At 40.9% G+C, this 15,157-nt stretch overlaps 2 protein-coding genes across 2 annotated transcripts in view; both read left to right on the top strand.

Annotated features, from left to right (window-relative positions):
- The window catches only part of SAMD13 (sterile alpha motif domain containing 13), a 52,728-nt gene extending 39,818 nt beyond the window's left edge, over window positions 1-12,910 (top strand). The window contains exon 4 of the mRNA NM_001434819.1: window positions 11,749-12,910. Within this exon, the coding sequence (NP_001421748.1) occupies window positions 11,749-11,892 (144 nt within the window). The 3' untranslated portion in view covers window positions 11,893-12,910. The remainder of the gene's footprint in view (window positions 1-11,748) is intronic.
- Window positions 6,902-11,935, top strand: LOC780805 (sterile alpha motif domain containing 13). Its single transcript, NM_001079644.2, is given in 2 exon segments — window positions 6,902-7,725; window positions 11,749-11,935. A coding segment is annotated over 1 exon segment (588 nt). The 5' UTR covers window positions 6,902-7,084; the 3' UTR covers window positions 7,673-7,725; window positions 11,749-11,935.
- Window positions 12,911-15,157: the final 2,247 nt, after the last annotated feature.

Genomic DNA, 15,157 nt, shown 5'->3' with positions numbered 1-15,157 from the left:
TTGCTTTTTCCATGATCTAGCGGATGTTGGCAATTTGATCTCTGGTTCCTCTGCCTTTTCTAAAACTAGCTTGAACATCAGGAAGTTCACGGTTCACATATTGCTGAAGCCTGGCTTGGAGAATTTTGAACATTACTTTACTAGCATGTGAGATGAGTGCAATTGTGCAGTAGTTTGAGCATTTTTTGGCATTGCCTTTCTTTGGGATTGGAATGAAAACTGACCTTTTCCAGTCCTGTGGCCACTGCTGAGTTTTCCAAATTTGCTGGCATATTGAGTGCAGCACTTTCACAGCATCATCTTTCAGGATTTGGAATAGCTCAACCGGAATTCCATCACCTCCACTAGCTTTGTTCATTCAGAAAACGAAGATCATGGCATCCGGTCCCATCACTTCATGGGAAATCGATGGGGAAACAGTGGAAAGAGTGTCAGACTTTATTTTTCTGGGCTCCAAAATCACTACAGATGGTGACTGCAGCCATGAAATTAAAAGACGCTTACTCCTTGGAAGGAAAGTTATGACCAACCTAGATAACATATTCAAAAGCAGAGACATTACTTTGCCAACAAAGGTCCATCTAGTCAAGGCTATGGTTTTTCCTGTGGTCATGTATGGATGTGAGAGTTGGACTGTGAAGAAGGCTGAGTGCCGAAGAATTGATGCTTTTAAACTCTGGTGTTGGAGAAGACTCTTGAGAGTCCCTTGGACTGCAAGGAGATCCAACCAGTCCATTCTGAAGGAGATCAGCCCTGGGATTTCTTTGGAAAGAATGATGCTTAAGCTGAAGCTCCAATACTTTGGCCACCTCATGGGAATAGTTGACTCATTGGAAAAGACTCTGATGCTGGGAGGGATTGGGGGCAGGAGGAGAAGGGGACAACAGAGGATGAGATGGCTGAATGGCATCACTGACTCGATGGATGTGAGTCTGAGTGAACTCCGGGAGTTGGTGATGGACAGGGAGGCCTGGCGTGCTGCAATTCATGGGGTTGCAAAGAGTCGGACACAACTGAGCAACTGATCTGATCTGATCTGATCTGATTACTAACTTTTGATAATGTTTATGAGGCCACTGACTTACTAACTATAAATAAAATAATTTATTGCTACAAATTGCCAAGTAACACTAACCTCCTCAGATGGAACAGTAAAGTGGACAGGCCAGTCAGAGCAACTCTGAGCCCTACTCTGTGTCCTAAGTTGTGGTCAGATGGACTTCAACTGTCGTGATTCTAGACAGACACTTCTAATCAGACCCAAGACACATCCAGGTTTGTGGAGGTGGGAGGAGAAAGGGGTTAAGATTATACAATTATAAAAGCCTTCTTTTGTAATAAAAGTACAAAATTATGATACAAATTTGCTAAGACGAAATTTAGGCTTCCTTAGCTTCATGGTAAATCCAGCTCTGAATTAGACCAGTTAAAATCCTGCAAATTGGAAATAACTTTTATTACCTTGTCAGCATATTACAATACCAAGTACTAGAAGTATTCCAGGTGCTTTGACACATGATATTTCTTAACAGTTGAAGGCTTCTGAAATGCTTAGACTATTTTGTAGCATAATGAACAGGGGAAGTGGCAACTCAAACTCTGCTGATATGTCCTTTAAGCCCACAAAAGTTTTGAAAAGAAAGAGTTAAAAAAACAAATGAGTAATGTTAGCAATAAGAAAACATCCAAAAGAATGGAAAGCAAAACTGATAAGAAACTTCTGAATTTTTTGATTGAATAAAATAGAATAGATTTCTATAAACCAAAACCCCAAATGATTTTTAAATCATTTGTTTGAAATGAGAAGTTATAAGATAGCCAGGTACATGGTGCTTCTTTGGCTTATTCACTTGTTCAGTTGTTTCTATAGTAGTTATAGCTTTTTCTAACACTTATGAAAATAAATATAAAACTATTAAAACAAAATAATGGACATTATTACAAATATTTTATTTTACTCTAATAAGGCCACCCGAAAGCCTTGTAGGTATAAGAATCATTTGAAGGAAGCACAGAAGATTCTGGGCAGAAGGAAGATTAGATACAAAGTTATGGGGACATGAAAAAATATAATTTATCTTGAAAACTCCTAGTACCTTGAAGTAAGAGATGTGGAGCAGGGAATCCCTGAGGATAAAACTGAAAGATAAATAGGGGTCCAGATAACAGACAGTCTGTTTGCCTGAGAGGGACTAGGAACCACTGGAGGATATTGAGTGGGGAGTACCATGATGAAATTTGTGTTTTTCAAAGATCAGTCTATTGTCAATGTTGGAAAGCAAGGAGACAAAGCACAGGAAATCTGTAATTGTTCCATTGGGGATGGAAAGGAAGAAACAGATTAGAAAGTCTAGGGAAGATGGTCAAAGAATTTAGTAGATCATTGGCAATGGAGGGTGAAGATTTGTCCTGTTTCAGTTCTCTGCCTTAGCACCAGGATTGAGCTCAATTCTCAAAATGGGAGAGGGAAGAGGCTTGGTTGATGACTGCTAGATTTCTAGATTGGTTAGTTGCAAAATTATCCCATTAACCAGGACATCTATGAGAGGTCAGTTCTTTTTCTTTTCTTTTTTTTTTTTAACTTTTTATTTTGTATTGGGGTAGAGCCGATTAATGATGAATGTTGTGATAGTTTCTGGTGAATAGCAAAGGGGCTCAGCCATACATATACGTGTACTCATTCTCCCCAAACTCCCCTCCCATCCAAGCTGCTACGTAACGTGGAGCAGAGTTCTGTGCTACACAGCAGGTCCTTGGTGATGTAGCACTGTATACATCCATCCCAAACACCCTAACTATCCCTTCCTCCTAGCCTTCCCTCTGGGCAATCATAAGTTCATCTCTAAGTCTGTGAGTTTCTTTCTGCTTTGTATGCTTCATTTATATTATTTCTTTTTAGATCCCACATATAAAGAATGTCATATGATATTTCTCCTTCTCTGTCTGACTTCATTCAGTAGGACAATCTCTAGATCCATCCATGTTGCTGCCAATGGCATTATTTCATTCTTTTTTATGGCTGAGTAATATTCCATTGTGTACATGTACCACATCTTCCTTATCCATTCAAGAGGTCAGTTTTAAGAGTTTTAAGAGGAATAAATGGATGGATGTAGAGACTGACCCAGCAGGTCAGCTGATGACAGTAGGGTTTCACTGGAGCTGAGGGGAGGCCTGGGAGGTGGAGGACACTTTCCTTCAAGTAGAGGAGTGAATGGGAGGCGAGTGGAGGGAGAACCAGCAGTGGGAGGGTTGTATAGACATGAGGGCTCTTTTCTAAGAGAGGATACTTATTTAGATGCAGGGAAGTAGCCAAAATAATTGGATAGTTTAAAATAGAATGAAATTTAGAACAGTTCAACGAAGCAAAATCCCTGAGGATAGGAAAGGGATGAGATCAAAGAGGGTGGAAGGACAAGGATATGGAGAAATTTGAACTCTCGTGCATCATTGGTGGGAATATAAAATAGTGCAGCTGCTACAGAAAACAGTTCTGACAGTTCTTCAAAAGGTTAGGCATATAATCACCATGTACCTAATCCTGTCCAACTCTTTGCAACCTCATGAACTGTAGCCCACTGGGCTCCTCTGTCCATGGGATTATTTCCAGGCAAGAATACTGCAGTGGATTGCCATTTCCTCTTCCATGGGACCTTCCTGAGCCAGGTATTGAACCCGTGTCTCCTGCATTGTAGGTGGATACTTTACCACTGAGCTATCAAGAAAGCCTTGAAAAAAAAAGAAATCACCATATGACCCAGCAATTCCACACAAAAGAACTGAAAAGAGGGACTCAAATAGATAATTGTACAGAAATGCTCATTGCAGCATTACTCACAATAACCAAAAGGTAGAAACAACCCAAGTGTCCATGCACAGATGAATGGATAAATAAAATGTGGTCTAGAACATAGAGGGCTTCCCTGGTGGTTTTAGCAGTAAAGCAGTGCAGGAGACATGGGTTGGATCCCTGGGTTGGGAAGTTCCCCTGGAACAGGAAATGGCAATCCCTACTCCCCCCAGTATTCTTGCCTAGGAAATCCCATGAACAGAGGAACCTGACAGGCTACAGTCCATGGGGTAGCAAAAGAGTCAGACATGACTCAGCAACTAAACCACCACCCTCATGGAACATACAAAGGAATGTTATTCACGCATAAGAAAGAATGAAGTTCTGATACAAGTTGCAAGATTAATGAACTTTGAAAATATTATGCTCAGTGAAATAGGCCAGTCAAATATTATATGATTCCGTTTATATGAGATATCTTAAATAGGCAAATTCATAGACATACAACCAGGTTAGAGATTATCAAGGGCTAGTAGGGGAGGAAGGGGTTATTGATTCCTAGGGTTTCTCTTTGGTGATGGAGAAGTTTAAAAATTAGTGGCAATAATTGCATAACATTGTGAATATAACTAATGCCACCACTGAATTGTACACCTAAAAATAGTTAAAATTGTCTTTTTTGTGTTATATATATTTTATTGGGCTTCCCTGGTGGCTCAGACAGGTAATCTCCCAGGAATGCAGGAAACTCAGGTTTGATCCCTGGGTTGGGAAGATCCCCTGAAGAAGGGAATAGCAACTCACTGCAGTGTTCTTGCCTGGAGAATTCCATGGGCAAAGGAGCTTGGTGGGCTGCAGTCCAGGGGGTCACAAAGTCGGACACAACTGAGTGACTAACACTTTCACTTTTCTTTCATATTTTACTGCAATAAAATGTAATGTCAGGTAATATACATGATTCAACTTGGTTGATAAAATATTCAACTATTATATTTTTAAAAAGAACATGAAAGGGTTAATTCTGATCAAGACTGGTACGTCGTCCTCTGTCCTTCCCGTGCTCTGGGAGCAAGGAAAGCATGTGCACAGAAACAGCTGAGATGTTCTTTTCCCTCGGGGACATTCAGGGAGTTCCTGACAGTTTCTGCTTTTTTTTTTTTTTTTGCTAACCAAGAGGCAAGCGTCTCTGCTTACAGTGGATAGGATGGGTAGAGGTTTAAAAAGGAGCTAGAGGAGAGAGTAGTGAAGTTAAGAATGGCCACCAAGAGGAAAGGGAAAGGGAGCTGAGCAAGGATAAATAAAAGAACTGTTGATATATTCTCCTGACCCAGCCAAGACGGGCATACTGAACATGTTTAGTGCTTATCTTCATGGTTTCTTGATTCCCACCCCCATCCTCATCCCCACTGCACCAGGTACAGGAATCAGAGAACCTGGATTGATTGCTAAATTGTTCCTGGGTGGAGTGTTCATGGCATGGGCACAATGCAGGACTCAACCATAGAGGGTGATTCGAGAGAGAGCATGTAAAAAGAGTGGTTCCCAGGGCCACCCAGTGCGTGCAGACTTGATACAAAAGAGGAGTCAGCAGGTGACACATTACCCTGGAGAAGGAGAAAGAGATGAAAAAAGTGGGTTTAATGGGAGGCAGGAGTGGGAGAGAGATGAAGATATTGGACCTTCATTGTTACAGAGGTGGGGCGCTCCTGGCTGATGACATAGGTGATGTGATTGAAATGGTTGGTGTACTAAGAGCAGACGTCATGAAAATGGGTATAATAGCTTAACTACGGTAGAGGGTTTTTACTCTATAGTCTAAGGAGATTGGTTGGGGGGTGTTCTGCTTCACTGTAATTCAAGGTCCTAGGCTGATGGGAGCTCTGTCATCTTCAGCAGGACACTTTCAAGATCACTTGGGAACTGACATCCAGTTGGTGTAAGGATAAAGAGCAAGAAGGAGCACACGTGGGTGGTTCTATGGGTCATGCTGAAGAGAGGTCATCCTTTCACTTGTCATTGGCCAGACTGTGGTCACACAGCCACACCCAATTACAAGAAAGTCTGGAAAATGTGTAGTTGTGTGCCCTGGGAAAAAGAGCAGCCCTGCTACAATTGAGCTTTAAAGCCATTCTTTAAAGCATTGGCTGTCTTTAAGTCCAGAGAGGCTAACTTTAAGAGAACAGCTGAAGTGAAGAAGCCATATCTGACTGTACGTGGAAGTCTTCACTTCTAATTCTGTTCCTTCAATCTGTTCTTTCTTCTCTGGGCAGAAATCTCTGTAACCTAGTTTCCTCATTTGATGACATGAGTTTTGTTCCTTTGCTTCATCAGAAATGTGTACATGATTTTTTGGTGTAATAGAGCCCTTTATCACCCACTTTGTACCAGAAGCAGATATCCACAAGGAGATATCCATTACATTACTGAAGGCATTAGCCTGCAGAAGAAGCCAGCATGGATTTTGTGTTTGATATAAATGATACAGGGCTCCCCTGGTAGCTCAGCTGGTAAAGAATCCACCTTCAATTCAGGAGACCCCAGTTCGATTCCTGGGTCAGGAAGATCACCTAGAGAAGGGACAGGCTACCCACTCCAGTATTCTTGGGCTTCCCTGGTGGCTCAGTTGGTAAAGAATCTGCCTGTGATGCGGGAGACCTGGGTTCAATCCCTGGGTTGGGAAGATTCCCTGGAGAAAGGCATGGCAAACCACTCCAATATTCTTGCCTGGAGAAACCCCTTGGACAGAGAAGTCTGGCAGGCTACAGTCTACATGGTCACAAATAGTTGGACGTGACTGAGTGACTTAGCACAGCACAGCACATAAATAATATAAATGCAAGACCTCATTTGTTTAAGTAACAGCTTCCGACTGTTACTTTAATGAATGAGATAGATTTCTTTTTGAGCCACACATTCTCTGCTAACAAGCTGCTCAGTGTTTTTTAACTAGATGAAGTCCCTCCAATATGTATACTGCCCACCCCAAATTTTCCACCAGTAGGATTGCAAGACAAGCACAGCATCAGCTGATAGTCACTGGTTGATAGTGTTGAGCTCATAATCACTCCACCCATGCTGAGCTGCAGACAGCGGGGCAGCTGTGGGGACAGTGTAGAGGATATCAGCCCCAAAGAGGAATTCCTCCTCAAGAGGTTTTGTCCCAAGAACCATGTAATAAGACTCAAAAGGCCTTAGTGTAGACTTCTGTAGCTCACCATCTTCCTTTCTGAAGTTTTATGGAAATTCTTCAGATAATACACTCTGTCTTGGTGAGGAAGAGTCCTTTAAAGAAATATGGTGAATTACTACAAAGTCCTAGGGGTGCCTCAAAATGCTTCCTCCTCTGATATTAAGAAGGCCTATCACCAGTTAGCGCTTCAGGTCCACCCAGACAAGAACTCAGAAAACCGGGAGGCAGCTGAGGAGAAGTTCAAACAAATAGCAGAGGCCTATGCAGTCTTGTCAGATGCCAAGAAACGAGACAACTATGACAACACCAGGAGGCACTGCATCAAAAGGGAAAACAGAGGAGATGGCAGGGACAAGGATTATTTGAAGGAGGAACTGCGCTTTGCAAGGCCACGCTGTGACTTTCAAAGCATCTTTGAAGATCAAGACTTCTTCTCAGGAGGCTGTTTTCCCACTGACAGTGTGGGAGGGGCCAGGAGATTCCGCCCCTCCTTCTTTGATGTGACCCCCATCCCGGACACAGGATTTTCCACTTTTGTATCCGTGGGCTCTGGGCCAAATTCCCCTTCCTCCAGGACATTTGTACCCTTCATAAGCAGTGGAATGGGAAACTTCAAACTGGTCACCACTTACAGCCAGACAGTGAATGGCAAGAAAGTGGTTATAAAGAAAGTTCTAGAAAATGTGAGCTAAAAGACCAAAATGGGAAAAGAACATCTGTTTCATCAGATTCCTCCACGCCATGGGTAAGGAGTTGCTGCTGTGTTCTTTCATAGGGAGACTGCTGTGAGGCTGGTGTGTCTGGTGCTGATCCCAGACAGAATTGGAATCTGAGAATGTGCTGAATTGGAATGGACAGGGTCTGAGTGAGTGAGTGAAAGTCACTCAGTTGTGTCTGACTTTTTGAGACCCCATAGACTATATTCCATGGAATTCTCCAGGCCAGAATACTGGAGTGAATAGCCTTTCCCTTCTCCAGCAGATCTTCCTGACCCAGGACTCAAACTAGGGTCTCCTGCATTGCAGGGCAGGGTCTGCTTAGTCCAAATTTTTCATTTCACAGAAGAAGGGACTGATGGGCCAAATGCTCCACAAGGAGGAACTAGGAAGCCACAGAGTCTGGCTTACAGCCTAAGTCTTCTGATTCTAAACTGAACCTCTTTCCCCCTGTACTCTATCTGGGACAGTAGAGACCACCACACATATGGCCTTCTGATTGGTGTACAGAGTCCTACCATCACAAATCCCCCTGACTTCTCTTCCTGACTTCTTTTTTCTACCCTACCTTGCTATTAGCCATTGTCTCTGTCTTGATGGCCCTATTCTCTTCCAACCTCATCATCTTTCTCTCCATACATTTCCAATGGACTATATCAATTAGGCTTAGTTGAAAGAGTCACCTATATATAATGTTGTTAGAGTGAAAAGTAAATGGGTGAAGATTGCTTAAATATACTTTAAAAACTCGCCAGCATTTTATCAAATGCTCAGTAGAAGTCGGGAATTCCACTTCACATGTGTTATCTCAATAATCTTTTCAGCAGTGAAGTACTGCTTTCCCCCATCATACAAATAAGGAAATGAGGCTTAGAGAGATTAAGTAACTTGCCCCAGGCCCCACCTAATAAGCAATAAGATAGTGTCTCACTCTAAAATACAGGCTTATCTACTGAGCTGTAACATCTATTGATTCTACTCATTTATTTTTAGATCTAGGTTCTTGCCCTCATTGGAAATTTACACCTGTCATCTCTAAATCTTACTTCCATGCATGGATATTTCAGGAACTTAAGTAGGCAAGCATTTTGAGTCTTATTGCCCAGCAGGCACTTGGTTATTCTAACATGAAAACAGAAGCAATTTAAAAAGTTTCACTGAAACTAACAAATGATTACCACTTAACACAGAAATATAAACAAAATCCCAAGGTGTGAATTATATTTTTGTTTTGGATTAAGACAAAATCATGGGATGTTTTTGTTTGTCTAACTGGATCTGGTCAGACTGCAGCTCCTTTATTTATATAATACAACTACACTCCAGAGGATCATTTCCTTGTGGAAAGTTACTGATGGAGTCTGCATTAGACACCTCTGTCTTCTGATTTCCAGTCTCATGCCATTCTAGTATACTGTGCTGACTGGCAAAATTTGGGCTTCATTTGCCTTGCAAGCTTTTATAGAAGTTATATAACAAATGATTAACTTTCTTAATCTAATCTAAAATAGGGAACTTTCCTATGTTTGTGATTTTTATAAGACACATTTTTATGTAGTCTTTGAACTTTTTAAATCTCAGTGGATTTTCTGAACTTGAACAAGAATATGCCTGCATCCCATTGGCAAAGGGTAGCTTTCAGGCAGGGAGAACACGTCCAGGAAGGAAGCAGAAGATGGGTTTGGAATGGGAACACATCCCATTTCTATCAAAGCTTATACTTTTCCACTTAGTAATCATTGAGAACATCCTGTATGTCAGACACTGTGCTAGGTGCCTTATATGAATCATTTTTTAACCTCCCAAATCCTTCAGGGGTTTATTTCCATTTTACAAGCTTGGAAACTGAGGCTCAGGGAAGTTTAAGTCCCTTACCCAGAGCCACACAATAAGTTGTGGAGACAGAGTTCAGTCTGCAGTTTGTTTGACCTGAAAGATCCCATTTCCATTATGCCATCTTCACTCCCTTTCAGTTGAGCTGTAATAGTTATGGTTTAAGTTTTGTTATACATATGAATTCTGTTCATTTCAAAAATTTTTAAATGAGGAATTCCAGATGGAGTTTTCTTTTACAAACCCTCATCCGAGGTGAACTGCAGTGTGGCTACCAGACAAAGGAAAATCAAATTGGAGCGTGAAACATAATTTTCCATTTTGTCTTAAATAAAATCCAAATTTCAGCATTTTTCACAGACGAACTTGGCTTTTGACAGAAATGCTGAGTTGTAGGACTTTTTGCCAACAAAGATATAAAATTTTTCATTTTCAGTTAGTCAAGGAAGTTTTCTTGTATAGAAATGAAAGCACTGTCATCTCTTCCTGGTGCCTGTTTCAAATATGTGGTAAGTTAAGTACAGGCAAGCAGCAGCAAAGGAAAAATGGAGAGCAGGGAAGGCTTTGCTGTTGTGTGAAGCATCCCCAGTGAATCCCTACTCATCTCAGGGCATGAGGTAGAGCATGAGTTTTGCTGTAACCTGTGATTCAGATTCCTGTGACCTCACAATGCCCAGAGCTGCTACTGCGGTGTCCAGGAGTCAGGGGTCATCTGCCAACTCTCAGGCTTGTAGGTTTTGCTGAAGGGACAGTCTTTGGGATTGCTAGCTGCCTAAATAGAAAATAATTAAGACTGGAAAGTCAGTTCCTATGTCCTTAAATAATTGTAAATGAATCCTCTCAAAACTCAATATTCCATACTATCAGCTGAGGAGATAGAGCAATGGACTTGCCTAAGGTCACAAAGTGGGTGTTTCTTTAATGCTGTTTCTCCCACACATTCAGAGCACATCTTCCTCACAGCTGGCGATATACATGAGAGGCTTTGGAGGAATGGCATCCTTGGGGACAGTGTGGGAGGGAGTCACAGCTTTACGTAGCCGCAGGGGCACAAGGTGTCTCCGTGTCTGCCCAGTAGTGGGGGGTGGGGGGAGGGCGGGCGGGAGCGGGTAGAATCATGTACAGCTGTGTGGAGTTTACTGAGCATGCGCAGCTGGTCCATCTCATGAACCCAGGTTTCCTTGGAAGTAGCTTAGCGAGGCCTCACAATAACGAAGATAAGGTTGTATTCAGCGCTCTTCTCAGTGCTTCTTTTCCAAAGGTTTCAAACTACTTTCTATATTTCGGGTCCTCATCTCTTTCACAAGAAGCTTGCTTTTATGTCATTTCAAAGTTTTGTAGTCTCCACGGTAGAAGTCCGAGGGGTTGGGTACCTGAGAGGAGGGGGGCCATGGACTGTAAGGAGAATCTGGAAGGGAATTTCCGGTGGGCACAGCCCTGCCCCTCGCTGCTTTATCTGGATTCTTGAGGCTCCACTAAGACGACGCAGGTAGCATGACAGTTGATTTTCGGATTGAAGCAGGATGGTTCTCCTTTTAAAGGGCAGGAAAGAAGTTCTCAGAGAGTGAGTCATTTTTCCAGTGCTCATTGTTCTGATTGAAAAGGTTTCAGAAAACCTGACTCTGGCCCCCATTGGTCCATCGAGACAACACATATTTGCTTCTAAGTGTCAAGAGAAACAGAAGTGAGTTATGAGAACATGGGCTTTGGCTGTAGGCAGATGGGAATTCAAATTCTGTACCATTCTTTCGTAACTTCTGGGCAAGCTAAGTTTTTGCCTTTATCCTTGGTTTGCCTATAAAATTAAGTTGATAATTCCCACCTGTCCTAATTTATGGAGTGATTTTGGGAATTAAATAGACAAAAATTCTTCTTAAACTTCAATAATATTTTATAAATGCAAAGTGTCATTCTTCCTTTCAGAAGCTTCGTCTTTGATCCTTCAGGGTACATACTCCAGGCTTGCTGTCAGTTTTTTAAGATGTGACATTTATGATGTGATCTGAAAACAAGATCAGCTATAGATTGTATTTAACTCCAAAATAAATGGTGAAGATGGAAGATAAAAATAGAAGATTACATTTGGGGCACTAGTTTTTAAAAAATAGTAATGTTTTTAGTGTGGAGACAAAAACTTCTTCCTTTGACCTTCCGTTTTTCTTCATTATCCTTGAACTTTTGGACTTACATGTTGGCTTTACCTTCTGCTTCCATTATAGGAAATTGATGGAAAATCCCTGCTACTGATGACAAGAAATGATGTGTTGACAGGACTTCAGTTAAAACTGGGGCCTGCTCTGAAAATCTACGAGTATCATGTAAAACCTCTTCAGACAAAGCATTTAAAGCACAACTCTTCCTAGTAGTCAAATTGGGGTCTTGGACCTCAAAAAATACATAATGAAAGAATTTGGTTTCATGTGATGAAACTTTGTAAACAGAATACATACATGTGTATATGTAAAGAATTTCAATCAAATGAAACGTTATCCTATGGGATAGACTAGGCAATCCATCGGCTAACCTGAACTCAGCCAGGAGGAGTGAGGACATGCGAACAGGATGGTTTACCTTGTTGACCTAGTCAAATAGAGTGGTCTTTGATGAGATTAGGTACCCTTCCCCACAAGGAGGGTTTTCTTCATAGATTACGTTCCCAAATTCCTTGAAAAAAGAACTGAATGGAATGAACATCTTCCAGTTACAGGTGTAACTGACTGTAACAGGGAAGATCAAAAGCAAGAAAACTTGGGGAGGGGGATAAAAGAGAAAGGGATTGCACCTCCCTTGAAGTCCTCTGCTCCTTAGACCTTGTGTTATTTGGATGGAATTGCCAACACCCTTTTTTATAGAGGGTCCTCCACTTGACCTTATTAAGGTTTCACTGGGATATGCTGCCGTGTTGGAGATGGACGTACATCATGGCCCCTTGAGGAGCAGAACTGTGGCTCTGGAAAGAGAAACTCTGTTGTGTTTGGGGGATATCCATCTATCTTCAGTTAGCTTTCATGGGGGTTAATGGTATTTTCTGCATAGATCTGCTTTTAAATTGATTCTTGGTTTCTGAAGAAGACTTTTTTTTTCACATTATGGTTTGTATTTATAATAATTTGTTTCTGAAGAAATTTGCCAAGAGTTATAGATCAAAAAGCCTTGTTACCAGTACAGAATATTTTTCTATATATATATTCCTTCATGATGGTGTAATATTTTTTTAATTGCTCCAATGCTTTGTTTGATTTCTTATTTGAGTACTTGTTTTTAAGAACTTGAAAAAGTGGGCTTGCTACATCTCTGTTCAAAGAGACATTTGTTCAGTCTCTGTGTGTCAACGCCATATTGAACTGGTGCTTTGTGGTCACAATAAAGCATTGCTTAAGTTTATTCTCCGTGTATTTTTTATCTTTTCAGTTTCGTGCTTCTTTGGTTGGGCTTCAAGGTCACTCCTTGAAACCATGGAGAGAACGTTAATCCTGCTTTAAGAAATTAATTATATATATAGAAAACGTATAGATCTATATGTAGATTTATCTTCTTTATAAACTGAATTGTCTAAGTTAGCCTTATTCCTTACCTGTATCCTACAACTAATTTTATTATCATTTAGGGTATCATTTTAGCCAATGTTTGTCTGTGTTTTTCTATTTTTTGCTATAAGCCAGTGGGGGAAGGGGTGTCACGAATTTTTTTAAATTCCAATGAAAACTTTGGACCTTCCCTCCAGATGAAAGCTCACATTCCCACATACAAAACATTGCAGAGTTGATGGACTCTGCAAAATTCCCTTTTCCCTCCTCAAGTTAAATAGTCCTTATTTCAGGACTGTTACAATTCAATCTCCTATGGAGATGTTTTCTCTAAAGAAGTGAATGTCCAAATGAGTGGGGTTCAAAACTGTATTCCAGATTAATTCAATTATGGAGTTTATGGCGTGTTGTTTTTGTTTTTTTCATCGCTTCACCATGTGGCTTGGCTTGTAAAATCTTTGTTCCCCAACCAGGGCTTAAACCTGGGCCCTTGGAAATGAAAGTTCAGAGTCCTAACCACTGGACATCTAGGGAATTCCATGAAATGTAATGCTTTGTCTTGCGTAAGTGGGAGAAGTGTTTAAGAAAGAGACATTCTCCATCCTGAAGTTTTCACAGTCTACAGAGCATATAAGACCAAAAGGCAAAATATAGTTAGGTACTGTGAAGTGCCATAGTGTTCAAAGACGAGGACTGTACCTGCTGGAAACCTGCATTGGAAAGAAGTGACAGGAAATCAAATAGAAGGAAGATGGAAGGAAGAACTTAACCTCTCTGAAGGAGCTTTCCACAAGTGAAGTAGTGATGGTGCTTAAACTCTCTCTACTTCAAAAGGATAGCATGAGGATATCCAAGCCCTCTTCTGTGCATCTATCTAATTGATAGATTCACAGATTTGACTGTGAATGATAAAAAATATTGTCTCCCTCAATCCTACCCTTCTTCTAATTCATGTAAACAAAACAGAAGCTTGCTTCTCTTTATGGGAATGTCCAGATAGAAGGACTAAGTGGTAAGGTCCTCCATGATTGTTAGGGACTTAAGTTTCTCTTTTTGCTCTATCACACAGCTATTCATTCCCATAATCATTTTACAGCCCAAGACGGCTGCTTCAGCTGTCACCATCACCACTTGAATTCCAACTAGTGGGGAGAAGAAAAAAGGAACATACATCCTTCCTTTAAGAACACTTCTAAGAAATTTAGTAGTGTTACTTCCTCATATTTTTCTGTCCAAAATTCAGTCATACCTAAGCTACAACCAGGGCTTGAAATATCTCTTTTTCTTAGAGCCAATGAGCCCAACTAAAAGTCCCATTATTCTGTAGACAAGGGGAAAGGGATATTAGGGGACAACTTCCTTTACCACTGTCAGCAAGCCATTGAACACTGGGAATAAATGACACTGAAAGTGTGTGTTTTTCTCTATGTATTTTCTATATATTATATTTTCTCTAGATTTTAACTTGGACTCACACTTCCTTCAGTCTCTGGATATTTTTATCACAGTCTCCTTTCGCAGCTATTAGAAACCTTGTTCACTACCCCCAACCTAACTCAACTAAGCTTTAGACCTAACTACTCTATAAATGCTTGTCAGGGAAAAAAATAAATAAATAAGGAAAATATCTTAATTGAAAAGCAAACTGAAAAAAATAAAATTATTTCTCAGTCTCTGTTGATAGCTTTCAGACAAAATTAGCAAATTAAAGGTAGTCTGCCTTTCTTATACCCGGAATAAAGGCCTATGACAGGCAGGCCTGAGTGCCTTAGCAATATCGTTAGGTGCTTTCATCCCTACTCCTTCCCCGACCCCATCTAGGGAAAAAACAGTGTGACCTAAATAGGCCATAGACACAGTCTGGAAGTACTAGAAATTCAGCAGGTAGACAGCCTTTGTGTCCAGACAGCTGTAAAACCAGAGATGTCTGATGTCTTCTCAGATCACACTGGATTTCTATTAATGTGATCTGGGTCTGCAACTAGCAGCAAATACACATGCAGTATAAGGAAGCACTTCATGAGTATAAGTGGGAATGAGTTTGCCTTGATGTCAATACATTTTGTGTGAAAACTGTTTAATGTTGAATTTGACTATTCTC

The sequence above is a fragment of the Bos taurus genome, chromosome 3 (genome assembly GCF_002263795.3).
Source record: "Bos taurus isolate L1 Dominette 01449 registration number 42190680 breed Hereford chromosome 3, ARS-UCD2.0, whole genome shotgun sequence".
NCBI classification, from domain to species: Eukaryota; Metazoa; Chordata; class Mammalia; order Artiodactyla; family Bovidae; genus Bos; species Bos taurus.
The sequence above is the reverse complement of the archived record's forward strand: the minus strand, read 5'-3'. Positions and strand labels throughout refer to the sequence as shown.